This window comes from Blennius ocellaris, assembly GCF_963422515.1.
Source record: "Blennius ocellaris genome assembly, contig: SCAFFOLD_262, whole genome shotgun sequence".
NCBI classification, from domain to species: Eukaryota; Metazoa; Chordata; class Actinopteri; order Blenniiformes; family Blenniidae; genus Blennius; species Blennius ocellaris.
The window spans coordinates 1-15,000 of record NW_027661911.1 but is presented as its reverse complement, the minus strand read 5'-3'; the positions used below and the strand labels follow the sequence as shown (position 1 = coordinate 15,000).

General features: G+C 48.1%; 2 protein-coding genes across 4 annotated transcripts in view; both read right to left on the bottom strand.

Moving 5' to 3' along the window:
• Window positions 1-3,085, bottom strand: part of mphosph9 (M-phase phosphoprotein 9) — a 25,014-nt gene extending 21,929 nt beyond the window's left edge. For all 3 annotated transcript variants that reach the window (XM_080522083.1, XM_080522084.1, XM_080522085.1), the window contains exons 1-2: window positions 2,977-3,085; window positions 1,644-1,858 (exon numbers count right to left, since the gene is read on the bottom strand). In XM_080522083.1, the coding sequence (XP_080378209.1) occupies window positions 1,644-1,822 (179 nt within the window). In that variant the 5' untranslated portion in view covers window positions 1,823-1,858; window positions 2,977-3,085. The remainder of the gene's footprint in view (window positions 1-1,643; window positions 1,859-2,976) is intronic.
• Window positions 3,086-4,081: 996 nt separating this feature from the next.
• On the bottom strand, window positions 4,082-9,932 carry LOC308148603 (cyclin-dependent kinase 2-associated protein 1-like). The gene is made up of 4 exons (XM_080522086.1): window positions 9,533-9,932; window positions 7,130-7,230; window positions 5,368-5,494; window positions 4,082-4,399 (listed from the first exon to the last, which is right to left on the bottom strand). Exons 1-4 carry the CDS (start codon window positions 9,597-9,599, stop codon window positions 4,332-4,334), a joined length of 363 nt encoding a protein of 120 aa, XP_080378212.1. The 5' UTR covers window positions 9,600-9,932; the 3' UTR covers window positions 4,082-4,331.
• Between the last annotated feature and the right edge of the window lie 5,068 nt (window positions 9,933-15,000).

Below are 15,000 nucleotides of genomic sequence, written 5' to 3'. Positions count from 1 at the left end.
GGATGGACAGGAAGAGGATGAAGAGGAGATGAAGAGGAGGATGGATGGACAGGAGGATGGTGGATGAAGAGGAGGAGGATGGATGAAGAGGAGGATGGTGGATGAAGAGGAGGAGGATGGATGAAGAGGAGATGAAGAGGAGGATGGATGGACAGGAGGAGGATGAAGAGGAAGAGGATGGATGAAGAGGAGGATGAACAGGAGGAGGATGGATGAAGAGGAGGAGGATGGATGGACAGGAAGAGGATGAAGAGGAGATGAAGAGGAGGATGGATGGACAGGAGGATGGTGGATGAAGAGGAGGAGGATGGATGAAGAGGAGGATGGTGGATGAAGAGGAGGAGGATGGATGAAGAGGAGGAGGATGGATGGACAGGAGGAGGATGAAGAGGAAGAGGATGGATGAAGAGGAGGATGAAGAGGAGGAGGATGGATGAAGAGGAGGAGGATGGATGGACAGGAAGAGGATGGATGAAGAGGAGATGAAGAGGAGGAGGATGGATGAAGAGGAGGAGGATGGATGAAGAGGAGGATGGATGAAGAGGAAGAGGATGGATGAAGAGGAGGAGGATGGATGGACAGGAGGAGGGTGGATGAAGAGGAGATGAAGAGGAGGATGGATGGACAGGAGGATGGTGGATGAAGAGGAGGAGGATGGATGAAGAGGAGGATGGTGGATGAAGAGGAGGAGGATGGATGAAGAGGAGGAGGGTGGATGAAGAGGAGGAGGATGGATGGACAGGAGGAGGATGGATGAAGAGGAGGATGGACAGGAGGAGGATGAAGAGGAAGAGGATGGATGAAGAGGAGATGGACAGGAGGAGGATGAAGAGGAGATGGAGGATGAAGAGGAGGAGGATGAAGAGGAGGATGGATGAAGAGGAGGATGGATGAAGAGGAGATGGACAGGAGGAGGATGAAGAGGAGGATGGACAGGAGGAGGATGAAGAGGAAGAGGATGGATGAAGAGGAGATGGAGGATGAAGAGGAGGAGGATGAAGAGGAGATGGAGGATGAAGAGGAGGAGGATGAAGAGGAGGATGGACAGGAGGAGGATGAAGAGGAGGAGGAGGAGGAGGAGGATGAAGAGGAGGAGGATGAAGAGGAGATGGACAGGAGGAGGATGGATGAAGAGGAGGAGGAGGAGGAGGAGGAGGAGGAGGATGAAGAGGAGATGGACAGGAGGAGGATGGATGAAGAGGAGGAGGAGGAGGAGGATGAAGAGGAGATGGACAGGAGGAGGATGGATGAAGAGGAGGAGGAGGAGGAGGATGAAGAGGAGATGGACAGGAGGAGGATGAAGAGGAGGAGGATGGATGAAGAGGAGATGGACAGGAGGAGGATGGATGAAGAGGAGGAGGAGGAGGAGGATGAAGAGGAGATGGACAGGAGGAGGATGAAGAGGAGGAGGATGAAGAGGAGATGGACAGGAGGAGGATGAAGAGGAGGAGGATGAAGAGGAGATGGACAGGAGGAGGATGAAGAGGAGGATGGACAGGAGGAGGATGAAGAGGAGGAGGATGAAGAGGAGATGGACAGGAGGAGGGATGAAGAGGAGATGAAGAGGAGGATGGATGAAGAGGAGATGGACAGGAGGAAGATGAAGAGGATGTCCAGATGTGTCCAGAGGTGCCGGCCTGCACCTGATCTTGCTGCAGGCTGGTGTCAGGTGGTCCACAGCGCCCCCGGTGGTCTGGAGGGACGTCCCCTCCGAGGACACCAGCGACGCCTCGCTGTCCTTCCCCGCCTCGCCGTCGCCATGGCCGGGGCTCAGAGCGCCCGAGGTGGACACGTCCTCAGAGACACTGACATCTGTGGACATCTTTATGGGCCCATGTGGGGGGGGGCAGTCTGGGAGCTGTGGGGGGGGGGGGGGGAGAGGAAGTGTCTCTGACCTCTGACCTCTGAGCAGTTTGACAAAATAAAAGCTCCTCCGTTCAAACAATCACAAGGTTTCAACATCCGTCCTCACTGAAGACGGTTCTAAACGTAAACAGTGAAGAAGAGTCTCCAAACTACCATGGCGGAACTTTTTAACCCTTTAGGTCTCAGTTTTACTACAAACCCACTGAATCTACTGAGTCTCTGCTCAGAGTCCTTTCAAAATAAACCTCGGAAAACACTGTTATAACACATTTACACCTGTTTAGGTGACGTGTGTGTGTGTGTGTGTGTGTGTGTGTGTGTGTGTGTGTGTGTGTGTGTGTGTGTCGAGCAAATTATAGGGGACGGACACACACACACACACACACACACACACACACACACACACACACACACACACACACACACACACTCCATCACCGATGTCAGTACCGATGCTGAGGCGGGTAGAACCCCCGGTAGAGCCCCGGTAGAGCCCCGGTAGAGCCCCGGTAGAACCCCCGGTAGAACCCCGGTAGAACCCCGTTAGAACCCCGGTAGAACCCCGGGTAGAACCCCCGGTAGAGCCCCGGTAGAACCCCGGTAGAGCCCCTGTAGAACCCCGGTAGAACCCCCGGTAGAGCCCCGGTAGAACCCCCGGTAGAGCCCCGGTAGAGCCCCGGTAGAGCCCCGGTAGAACCCCGGGTAGAACCCCCGGTAGAGCCCCGGGCAGAACCCCCGTAGAGCCCCGGTAGAGCCCCGGTAGAACCCCGGTAGAACCCCGGTAGAACCCCCGTAGAGCCCCGGTAGAACCCCCGTAGAGCCCCGGTAGAGCCCCCGTAGAGCCCCGGTAGAGACCCCCGTAGAGCCCCGGTAGAGCCCCGGGCAGAACCCCCGGTAGAACCCCCGGTAGAGCCCCGGGCAGAACCCCCGGTAGAACCCCGGTAGAACCTCCGTGCGGCGGAAACACAGCAGTAACCGCGGTTAGCCAGCTAGCCGAGTTTGGCTAAGTTGCTTCATTCCGCGTTTGTCAGCGGAGCGGCGGGAGTCACGGCCGCGACACGAGCACCGGAGCCCGCGGGACAGTGTCCGGTGCGGGGCGGCGGGACTCACCCGTGGAGCTGCGTCGTCATTTGATCCATATCCCGAGCGGAAGCGGCGCGGGAGCGGAGCGGCTGACGGCCGGGCTGCTGCACTGCAGTCCTCCCGCTCGCCTCCGCGAGCCTCCGGCGGCCCGCCATTGGCGGAGACGCTCCGATCATGCAGGGCTGTGATTGGTCCGCACTCTCCAGCCGCGCTCTGATTGGCCGAGAGCTGCGCACATCTGTCCCGGACCAAACAGGAAGTTCACTGTGGAAAACAAACAGACAACATTAGTTTCATTCAACCTTTCTGGGTTTTTTTTACTTCGTAATTCAAGAAAACCAGCGAATCTGATAGAAACAATCATTGAGCTCCACCTGTCAGCTGGGACAGGTGGTGGAGCCTCTCCTGTCTGGGTGGCGCAGCTGGACAACGCAGCTCCATCACCTCCACCAGCCCCTCCAGCTCCACCACCTCCAGCAGCTCCACCACCTCCACCTCCACCAGCAGCGGGGGACGTTAGAAAAATATTAAAGTGAAAAAAAAAATCCAATAAATAGATAAATAATGTGCCATTCCAGAAAAAAATATATTATTAAGGCAAAAATAGGAAATAAATGAGGAAAAATTAGACTATAATGTAAGAGAAAAAGTTTAAATAGACCAAAAGGTGAAAAATAAAAGAAGAAAATAACAAAATGTAAAAATACGAAAAGAGTAAAAGTAAAGAGAACAAATGAATCCGTCGGCCACAATGAACGACAAAGACGACGATATTGAAAATACAATTTATTACACCGAGTAATAAATACATACAAAGATGCAAGTGACAGCATTTTCAGCATTTTTTTTTTTGTTTTGTATTTTTTTTGTTCGTTTTAATACCAAAAGTTGACGAGCTCAACACGAACGACTGGATGCTTTTGGCACATCTGTCCTCCTCCTCCTCCTCCTCGTGTCGTCGGGGTCCACAAACTGACCCGCCACTAGAAAAAGAAGAGCCCCCCCCCCCCCCCCATATAACCCCCCCTCCACCCTCCACCCTCCACCCCCACCTCCACCCCTGTACAAGCCATGCAGTGCCCCCCCCCCACCCCCCTCCTCACCCCCCCCCCGCATGCAAAACCATTTTAAATATGAACTGAAAAGTAAAAACGTTGGACCTCCTGCAGCTGCGCCTCCTTTTTCTTCTGTTTTTCTCTAAATGACCTTCAGGAGTCACTTGGTTTTTTTTCCTGTCGTTCTCTTTTTAAGAGCTTTTCTTTCTTTCCTTCTTCTTCTTGTGTTTCTTGTGTTTTATTCGACTTCCTGCCGGTCGTCGGGGGAATGTCATGCACGTGTGTCCGCCTGGTGGGCCGAGCCGAGCCGGGCCGGGCCGGGCCGGGCTAGGACCGGGCGTTACGCTCCGTCTCCGCCAAACACTCCCGCACCAGCCCTCTGGCGTGGATGATCCCTACACACACACACACACACACACACACACACACGCATCAATCAACCAGGAAAATATATATATATATATATTCTGTGTCGTCTTAACATAAAGATTTCGGTCTTTTTAAATGTAATAAAGCAATAACTTCTGTATAAATAATATAAAATTAATAAACATAATAACTGCAGTGAATGTAATCGTACAGAAATAAGACTCATATTATAGAAAATATATTTTTTTTCTCAATTTTGAGCAGGTTGTTCATGAAAAGCAGGTATATCTATATCTATATATCTATATATATAGTTATATATATATAAAACTATATCTATATATAACTATATCTATATATATAGTTATATATATATATATATATATAGTCACATATCACAAAAATGAGTGAGATTTTACACCAAATATAATATCTATTAACAGATAAAAGAGATGGATAAGTGAAGGGACTATTCCTGGTGTGTCCACCAGGGGGCCCTCCAGAGCGTCAGACACTATTTCTAGCAAAACCTCATAGAAGTGTTGAGGAAATGAGAATGGGAGTATAAAATACTACGTTCCACGACTGGAAAGCAGTGAAAGGAAGAAGTGAGGACCAGAAAGAGGAAGGTGAACCTGGTTTCCTCCCTCGGCTGGACTGGAGGAGGATCCCGACGGTTCCACCTGTAATCTAGTGTAATCCAGTATTTTTCTGTGTACTGTGTTTGTAGCTGGAAGCAGCTACGTCAAGCTGCCGTCGTTTGGTGGTTCTTCTCTGGATAAATGTTCAAATACTGATGTTTTTCAGTCCACATGGTCTTTTTGTGGTAAAGAAGGAGAAGTGATGTGACGTCTTGTTGTTTTAAATGAAAATTAAACAGGAAACATTGAGTCGTTCTGGTGGAGGTGAACCGTGACGGAGGGCGACGCCCCCCCTGAGGGCGACGCCCCCCCCCCCCGAAGGTCTCTCGTCCCTCCACAGTCTGACGCCTCACCTCGTTTCAGCCGCTCCATGGCGCTCTTGCTCCCGGCGTACGTCGGCCGGATCTCCTTGCCCAGCTCCTCGATGATGGCCAGCAGCTCCGCGTACTTGTTCTGGGGCACCTGGCTGCCGGTCGAACCCTGGGGGCCCAAAACAAGTCCCATCAGAGAGCCCAGGACGAGACGCAGAGAAACGACTCCAAACTCTGATGTCAAGGAGATTTCAACTAAATATAAAGGAGATTTTAGCTAAATATGAAGTAGATTTCAATTAAAATATCAAGGAGATTTCAGTTAAAATATCAAGGAGATTTCAACTAAATATCAAGGAGATTCCAACTAAATATCAAGGAGATTCCAACTAAATATCAAGGAGATTCCAACTAAATATCAAGGAGATTCCAACTAAATATCAAGGAGATTCCAACTAAATATCAAGGAGATTCCAACTAAATATCAAGGAGATTCCAACTAAATATCAAGGAGATTCCAACTAAATATCAAGGAGATTTCAGTTAAAATATCAAGGAGATTTCAACTAAATATCAAGGAGATTCCAACTAAATATCAAGGAGATTCCAACTAAATATCAAGGAGATTTCAACTAAATATCAAGGAGATTTCAACTAAATATCAAGGAGATTTCAACTAAATATCAAGGAGATTCCAACTAAATATCAAGGAGATTTCAACTAAATATCAAGGAGATTTCAACTAAATATCAAGGAGATTTCAACTAAATATCAAGGAGATTTCAACTAAATATCAAGGAGATTTCAACTAAATATCAAGGAGATTCCAACTAAATATCAAGGAGATTCCAACTAAATATCAAGGAGATTCCAACTAAATATCAAGGAGATTCCAACTAAATATCAAGGAGATTCCAACTAAATATCAAGGAGATTCCAACTAAATATCAAGGAGATTCCAACTAAATATCAAGGAGATTTCAACTAAATATCAAGGAGATTCCAACTAAATATCAAGGAGATTCCAACTAAATATCAAGGAGATTCCAACTAAATATCAAGGAGATTCCAACTAAATATCAAGGAGATTCCAACTAAATATCAAGGAGATTTCAACTAAATATCAAGGAGATTTCAACTAAATATCAAGGAGATTTCAACTAAATATCAAGGAGATTTCAACTAAATATCAAGGAGATTTCAACTAAATATCAAGGAGATTCCAACTAAATATCAAGGAGATTCCAACTAAATATCAAGGAGATTCCAACTAAATATCAAGGAGATTCCAACTAAATATCAAGGAGATTTCAACTAAATATCAAGGAGATTTCAACTAAATATCAAGGAGATTCCAACTAAATATCAAGGAGATTTCAACTAAATATCAAGGAGATTCCAACTAAATATCAAGGAGATTCCAACTAAATATCAAGGAGATTTCAACTAAATATCAAGGAGATTTCAACTAAATATCAAGGAGATTTCAACTAAATATCAAGGAGATTTCAACTAAATATCAAGGAGATTTCAACTAAAATAGAAGGAGATTCAGTAAATAAAGGAGATTCAGTAAATAAAGGAGATTCAGTAAATAAAGGAGATTCTGGCAGCAGCTCCTCCAGTCTGATCTGATGTTTCTCCACTGAGACGTCAGATCAGAGTTTGATGGAACGTTTGTTTGTTTGTTTGTTTGTCTTGACCGTCACAAAGGAGATGAAAGCAGTAAAGCAGAGCCTCACCTGAGAGATGAAAGCATGAAGCAGAGCTCACCTGAGAGATGAAAGCATGAAGCAGAGCTCACCTGAGAGAAGCCCAGAGACGGGGGGCCGTAGTCACTGAGGAGCGGCCGGTAGGACTGCAGTGTGGCCATGTTGGCAGCAGGGGGCGACTGCAGGCTTCCAACTGACACACAACAAAGAGACGCTTCAAAACGAGTTGGAAACGAGATGATAGCAACTAAAAAACCTCAGAATCACACAACACGAAGTATTATTTGACAAGTTGTAGTATTTGATGTGACAGTATTTGTTCTCATTAAACTGAGGCTGGAGAACTTTCTAGATTATCAGTATTTATACTTTCACTTCCTCCTTTACACTGCTGAAGTAACTAAACTCTGCTAGTATTTCTAGCAGTACTACAGTACTGCAGTATTACAGTACTACAGTATTACATTATTACAGGATTACATCACACTCCACACCAGAGTACTTAGTTTTTAACTTCTTGTAGTACTCAGAGTTTTTTGGTCGAGTTCAATAGGAACCAGATTATGAGACGATCTCATTGTCTCAGCTGGTTAGTGGGTCAGGTGACCTGGTTAACTGGGGTCAGAGACCTGGTTAACTGAAGTCAGAGACCTGGTTAACTGGGTTCAGAGACCTGGTTAACTGGGTCAGATGACCTGGTTAACTGAAGTCAGAGACCTGGTTAACTGGGGGTCAGAGACCTGGTTAACTGGGTCAGATGACCTGGTTAACTGAAGTCAGAGACCTGGTTAACTGGGGTCAGAGACCTGGTTAACTGGGGTCAGGTGACCTGGTTAACTGGGGTCAGAGACCTGGTTAACTGGGTCAGGTGACCTGGTTAACTGGGGTCAGGTGACCTGGTTAACTGAAGTCAGAGACCTGGTTAACTGAAGTCAGAGACCTGGTTAACTGGGGTCAGAGACCTGGTTAACTGGGGTCAGGTGACCTGGTTAACTGGGGTCAGGTGACCTGGTTAACTGAAGTCAGAGACCTGGTTAACTGGGGTCAGAGACCTGGTTAACTGGGTCAGATGACCTGGTTAACTGGGGTCAGAGACCTGGTTAACTGGGGTCAGAGACCTGGTTAACTGGGGTCAGAGACCTGGTTAACTGGGTCAGATGACCTGGTTAACTGGGGTCAGATGACCTGGTTAACTGGGGTCAGAGATCTGGTTAACTGGGGTCAGATGACCTGGTTAACTGGGGTCAGAGACCTGGTTAACTGGGGTCAGAGACCTGGTTAACTGGGTCAGATGACCTGGTTAACTGGGGTCAGATGACCTGGTTAACTGGGGTCAGAGATCTGGTTAACTGGGGTCAGATGACCTGGTTAACTGGGGTCAGAGACCTGGTTAACTGGGATCAGAGACCTGGTTAACTGGGGTCAGAGATCTGGTTAACTGGGGTCAGATGACCTGGTTAACTGAAGTCAGATGACCTGGTTAACTGGGGTCAGATGACCTGGTTAACTGAAGTCAGATGACCTGGTTAACTGGGGTCAGGTGACCTGGTTAACCGAGGTCAGATGACCTGGTTAACTGGGGTCAGGTGACCTGGTTAACCGAGGTCAGATGACCTGGTTAACCGAGGTCAGAGACCTGGTTAACTGGGTCAGATGACCTGGTTAACTGAGGTCAGATGACCTGGTTAACGGGGGTCAGATAACCTGGTTAACTCTGGTGACCTGGTTAACTCTAGTGACTAGTCTTCTAGGAGATCAATTAAGTCGGTTTTCTTCCTTCTCTGTCATTTCATTCTCTTCTCCTTTGTTCATCCTCCTCTCACCCCCTCCTTCTCCTCCTCCTCCTCCTCTTCTCCTCCTTTGTTCGTCCCGCACTTCTCCTCCTCCTCCTCTCACCCCCCTCCCTCCCTCCTCCCCCTCTCCTTTTCTCCTCGCATCCTTTGTTCGTTCTGCAGTTCTCCTTCTCGGCCACCAGGGGTCGTGGAAGCGCGGCTGTGTGTGTGAGTGTATGTGTGTGTGTGTGTGTGTGTGTGTGTGTGTGCGCGTGTGTGTGTGTGTGGCAGATCAATCGGCAGCCCGCTCGGCGGAGGAGCATCATGGAGGAAACGGAACGAGCCTGAACAAAACACCGACCGACGGCCCGGTACGTCCGTGTCGCCGCGCCGCGCCGCGGCGGAGCGCGGCGGGGGTCGTCGACTCCCCGGGAGCCGCCGCCGCCGCCGCCGCCGCGACTTGCCCCGGGAAGCCGCGGAGCGCCGAGCGGCTCGCGCGCGCCGCTCCACATTAGTAATAATGGCGGATATGAATGAGCTTCGCTCCGCGGATCTGACCCGACATTCGGAACTGGACGGAAAAAAGAACTAGCGCGGCGGCTCTTCCTCCAGGTCTCTCCCCGACCCCCGCCGCTAACGCTCGGTTCTCCCCGCCGCGCGCTGCCGGACCTCCCCCCCCCTCACCACCACCACCACCAACCCCGGTCCCCGCCGACCGCTCACCCTGGCTGCCCGAAGTTCCCGGGACGTGCTGGTGGACGTTGGGCTTGTAAGACATTCCCAGAGACATGGTGAAGAAATGGAAATGACCCGCGCGCGCTGAAGCGGCTGTCTTCACTTTTTGTTTACAACAGCGGCACCGGCAAATATGGCCGTCACTTTATATTGACACCCTGCGCGCGCGGAGCGGCGGAGCGGGCTGCACGCGCACGGCCGCGCCGCGCACTCCACACGCGGACAAATACACACACGCGGACACACGCGCGCGCGCGCGGCGAGGCAACACGCGCCTCGCGCACACGCGCCAACTCGAAGTTTGAAGTTTGTTTGGAAAAGTCTTTTAATTTAGTGGAAATTTAGCAGAAACGCTTCGGAACGGGGAAAAAAACACTTTATTACAGTTTCTGACGCCGGAAACGCACTTTAATGCGATTAATTATCCACTGAAATCCTACTTTTTTAATTTTTATAATTTTATTCAAATTAGTGTTTAAAGGCGGAAAAAGCCTCAGAAAAATTATATTTTAACTCGATATGAAAATATACACTTTATAATGAAAATATACACTTTATAATGGAAATATACCCTTTATAATGAAAATATGCACTTTATAATGAAAATATGCACTTTATAATGAAAATATACACTTTATGTCTTTTTTCGATGGAAACTGAGAAAAAATTCTTTATTGTGTTTAATTAGGAACTAAATTGTAATTTTGAAAAAAACCCAAAACACTATATTACAGTTTCTGAGGCCGGAAACGCACTTTAATACGATTAATTATCCACTGAAATCCTACTTTTTAAATTTTTATAATTTTATTCAAATTAGTGTTTAAAGGCGGAAAAAGCCTCAGAAAAATTATATTTTAACTCGATGTGAAAATATACACTTTATAATGAAAATATACACTTTATAATGAAAATATACCCTTTATAATGAAAATATACACTTTATAATGAAAGTATACACTTTATAGTGAAAATATACACTTTATGTCTTTTTTCGATGGAAACTGAGAAAAAATGTCTTTATTGTGTTTAATTAGGAACTAAATTGTTATTTTGAAGAAAAAAAACCCACTATATTACAGTTTCTGAGGCCGGAAACGCACTTTAATACGATTAATTATCCACTAAAATCCTACTTTTTTAATTTTATTCAAATTAGTGTTTAAAGGCGGAAAAAGCCTCAGAAATATAATTTAACTCGATATGAAAATATACACTTTATAATGAAAATATACACCTTATAGTGTCTTTTTTCGATGGAAACTGAGAAAAAAATCTTTATTGTGTTTAATTAGGAATTAAATGTTTTTTCTTTGTAAAGAATTTACTAATTCAAATACGGTTGAAACATGGAAAAAACATTTCAACGTTTTGACTCGTTTACATCTTATGGATGAAAACTGAGAGAAAAGAAAACCTTTATGACGTTAATTAGAAACTAAATTGTAATTGTGAAAAATACAATTTAGATAATCTTGTTCAAATTAATGTTGAAACAAAACTTTAAATGTACATTCTTATTCTAAATTAGAGTTGATATCTTTAAGCAGTGGAAACTAAAGAAAAAACATGTTTGATTAGAAACTAAAATGTAATTTAATATTTTCAAATAGACGTTGAAACGTGAAAAACATCTTTAAACTTCTATCTTTACTCTAAAATTCACCTTTTATGGATGAAAACCGAGGAAAAACCTCTTTATGAGTAATTCACTGGAAAAAACATCTACACGTGTTTATTCAAATAAAAACATCTTTAAAGGTTTATTTTTACTACAAAATTTATTTTTGTCTTTTAATACTTCAGATCATATTTTAGTTAAACATGAATAAAAGAATCCTACATTTTATTTTGACTTGACATGCTAAAATCTTTTTTCTAAGTGTTTTATGGTCGATATTGAAATAAACTGTTTAATATGCATTGAAATGTGTTTAAACCCTGTTTAAGTGTTTGTGACAAATAAAAGTCTGAATTCTTGAAAATCCTGTCTCATTTCTTTTTGTCTCATTTACATGTGATTTGATTCGTTGAGGGTTTATTTCTCTGTTTGGTTGCTTTAAGGTCGTTTTATAGTTTTTTGTGAAACAATTGATCTTCGTTCATGTTGAATCTCTTCGTTCCGACTCGACGGCTGAAGTTCAGTTTCTCCGTTTTAAACAATAAAAGATCTTCTATTGATGAAGTTGTTTCATTTTCAGTCTGCAGTGTGAAAACTTCTTGTTCTGCAGTTTTATTCTGCGGTCGAGTCAGAAAACTTCCACCAGGATCAAATATGAACGAGAGAATCAGCAGGTTAAAGTGTCTGAGCAGGTCGAGCGAGCTCCACTCAGCATCACTCGCTCTCCAGCAGCCGGCGAGAAACCTCTGGACCCCCGGAGACCCTGGAGCTGGAAACCAGACCTGGAAGAGTCCTGGGACTGTGTCCTACTGAGGAAGAGGAGGAGGAGGAAGAGCGTCTGTCCCACCGTAGAGGAGGAAGAGCGTCTGTCCCACCATAGAGGAAGAGGAGGAGGAAGAGCGTCTGTCCCACCGTAGAGGAGGAAGAGCGTCTGTCCCACCGTAGAGGAAGAGCGTCTGTCCCACCGTAGAGGAGGAAGAGCGTCTGTCCCACCGTAGAGGAAGAGGAGGAGGAAGAGCGTCTGTCCCACCGTAGAGGAGGAAGAGCGTCTGTCCCACCGTAGAGGAGGAAGAGCGTCTGTCCCACCGTAGAGGAGGAAGAGCGTCTGTCCCACCGTAGAGGAGGAAGAGCGTCTGTCCCACCGTAGAGGAGGAAGAGCGTCTGTCCCACCATAGAGGAAGAGGAGGAGGAAGAGCGTCTGTCCCACCGTAGAGGAGGAAGAGCGTCTGTCCCACCGTAGAGGAGGAAGAGCGTCTGTCCCACCGTAGAGGAGGAAGAGCGTCTGTCCCACCATAGAGGAAGAGGAGGAGGAAGAGCGTCTGTCCCACCGTAGAGGAGGAAGAGCGTCTGTCCCACCGTAGAGGAGGAAGAGCGTCTGTCCCACCGTAGAGGAGGAAGAGCGTCTGTCCCACCATAGAGGAAGAGGAGGAGGAAGAGCGTCTGTCCCACCGTAGAGGAGGAAGAGCGTCTGTCCCACCGTAGAGGAAGAGCGTCTGTCCCACCGTAGAGGAGGAAGAGCGTCTGTCCCACCGTAGAGGAAGAGGAGGAGGAAGAGCGTCTGTCCCACCGTAGAGGAAGAGGAGGAGGAAGAGCGTCTGTCCCACCGTAGAGGAGGAAGAGCGTCTGTCCCACCGTAGAGGAAGAGCGTCTGTCCCACCGTAGAGGAGGAAGAGCGTCTGTCCCACCGTAGAGGAAGAGGAGGAGGAAGAGCGTCTGTCCCACCGTAGAGGAAGAGGAGGAGGAAGAGCGTCTGTCCCACCGTAGAGGAGGAAGAGCGTCTGTCCCACCGTAGAGGAAGAGGAGGAGGAAGAGCGTCTGTCCCACCGTAGAGGAGGAAGAGCGTCTGTCCCACCGTAGAGGAAGAGGAGGAGGAAGAGCGTCTGTCCCACCGTAGAGGAGGAAGAGCGTCTGTCCCACCGTAGAGGAAGAGGAGGAGGAAGAGCGTCTGTCCCACCGTAGAGGAAGAGGAGGAGGAGGAAGAGCGTCTGTCCCACCGTAGAGGAGGAAGAGCGTCTGTCCCACCATAGAGGAAGAGGAGGAGGAAGAGCGTCTGTCCCACCGTAGAGGAGGAAGAGCGTCTGTCCCACCGTAGAGGAAGAGCGTCTGTCCCACCGTAGAGGAGGAAGAGCGTCTGTCCCACCGTAGAGGAGGAAGAGCGTCTGTCCCACCGTAGAGGAAGAGGAGGAGGAAGAGCGTCTGTCCCACCGTAGAGGAGGAAGAGCGTCTGTCCCACCGTAGAGGAAGAGGAGGAGGAAGAGCGTCTGTCCCACCGTAGAGGAAGAGGAGGAGGAAGAGCGTCTGTCCCACCGTAGAGGAAGAGGAGGAGGAGGAGGAAGAGCGTCTGTCCCACCGTACAGGAGGAGGAGGAGGAAGAGGAGGATGAGGAGGATGAGGATGAGGAAGAGACCACCACCAGTCAGTCTAGGATCAGAGGTTTACAGACTAAGAGGTTCCAGGGTTCTTCGTCTGTTGTCTTCTAGCTGGACCGACCCACCAGTGGTTCCCAGGACCGGGTCTGGGGCCCTCTGGGGGTCTGGTTCCCACCCAGGACCGGGTCTGGGGCCCTCTGGGGGTCTGGTTCCCACCCAGGACCGGGTCTGGGGTTCTGGTTCCCACCCAGGAATTTCACGTTCACATTTTAGAAACGGTGTTTGTACAGAAACAGTGAAATATATATTTAATATATTATATATAAAATTATAGTTTTAGTGCTGAAATTTATTGTTAAAACCACAAAATGACAAAATCCCGTTTTACAGCTGCAACACAAGGAAATAATAAAGGATTTCAGAAGAAGCGTTGATTGGTTGTGACGGAGGAAGTTACAGTCGTTTCGTCTCCGAGCCTCAACAACTTTCATTTAAATTCTCAATCTGAAACGTCTTTAAAGGCTTTTTTCCCCCCAAATCCTCACAAACGTGCCGACAAATAAACCTGGAGGTGAACCAGAAGCAGTGCAGTACCAGTTGCTACCAGCGGGCGGAGCGCCGAGTCAGCAGAGGGGCTGGCGGCTCGCCGCCGCCCCCCGGTGGTGAGGAGGAGGAGGTCAGTCAGGGAGAGCAACGCCTCGTTCTAGTGGTTTTTATTATCGGCGTCCAGAGCCAACAAACAAACAAACAAACAAACGAAACAACAAAGGAAACAACAAAAGGGAAAAACAAAGCGTCTGCCGACACCCGCACCCCGGACCGAAGCTCCGCCCCCTGAATGTCAGAGGAGGAAACGCCGCCGTCGCGTCTCGAGGTGAAACTCTGAGGGTTTTAAAAACAGACGGAACAAAAAGAAACGACTTTTTTCTTCTGTACAAGCTCTGCTTTACATCCGACAGCCAGGGCGCCCCCCCCCCCCTCCCCCCCCACCCCCCTCCCCCGGGTGGTGCAGGTGGAGGCGCCTCGCTGCCACTATGTGAAGGCGGCGTGGCTCAGACTCTGAGGGTGGAGCTGCTGACGCTTCTGCTGCTCCTGAACCGCCAACTGCTGACTCTGGTCTGACGTGGACAACTTGTTGATCAGGGGGGAGACACAGTTCGCTGGAATGATGAGGCCTGGGGGGGGAGAGAGGGGAAGGGGGGGGGGGGGGGGGGGAGGGGGAGAGAGAGGGGGGGGGGGAGGGGGGAAGGGGGGGGGGGGGGGGGGGGGGGGGGGAGGAGGAGGAAGAGCATCATTACCATCGATCTCCATGAAGAAACAAACTGTTGTTCAGAAAACAAACTGTTGTTCCAGTCAAACTATGAAGTCGTCAGAATCAATAACTTTATTAACAGTGTTGGAGGACGACGGCAGCAGACAGAGGTTCAGGTGGGGACGGGGACATGACAGGATGTGGAACAGGGCGG

Excerpts from the sequence above, each read along its gene's own strand:
- LOC308148603 (XM_080522086.1), bottom strand. The coding sequence starts at position 9,599 with ATGTCTCTGGGAATGTCTTACAAGCCCAACGTCCACCAGCACGTCCCG. Across the intron at positions 5,495-7,129 it reads CGTCTCTGGGCTTCTCTCAG|GGTTCGACCGGCAGCCAGGT; the intron begins GTGAGCTCTGCT and ends TTGGGCCCCCAG. Across the intron at positions 4,400-5,367 it reads CATGGAGCGGCTGAAACGAG|GGATCATCCACGCCAGAGGG; the intron begins GTGAGGCGTCAG and ends GTGTGTGTGTAG.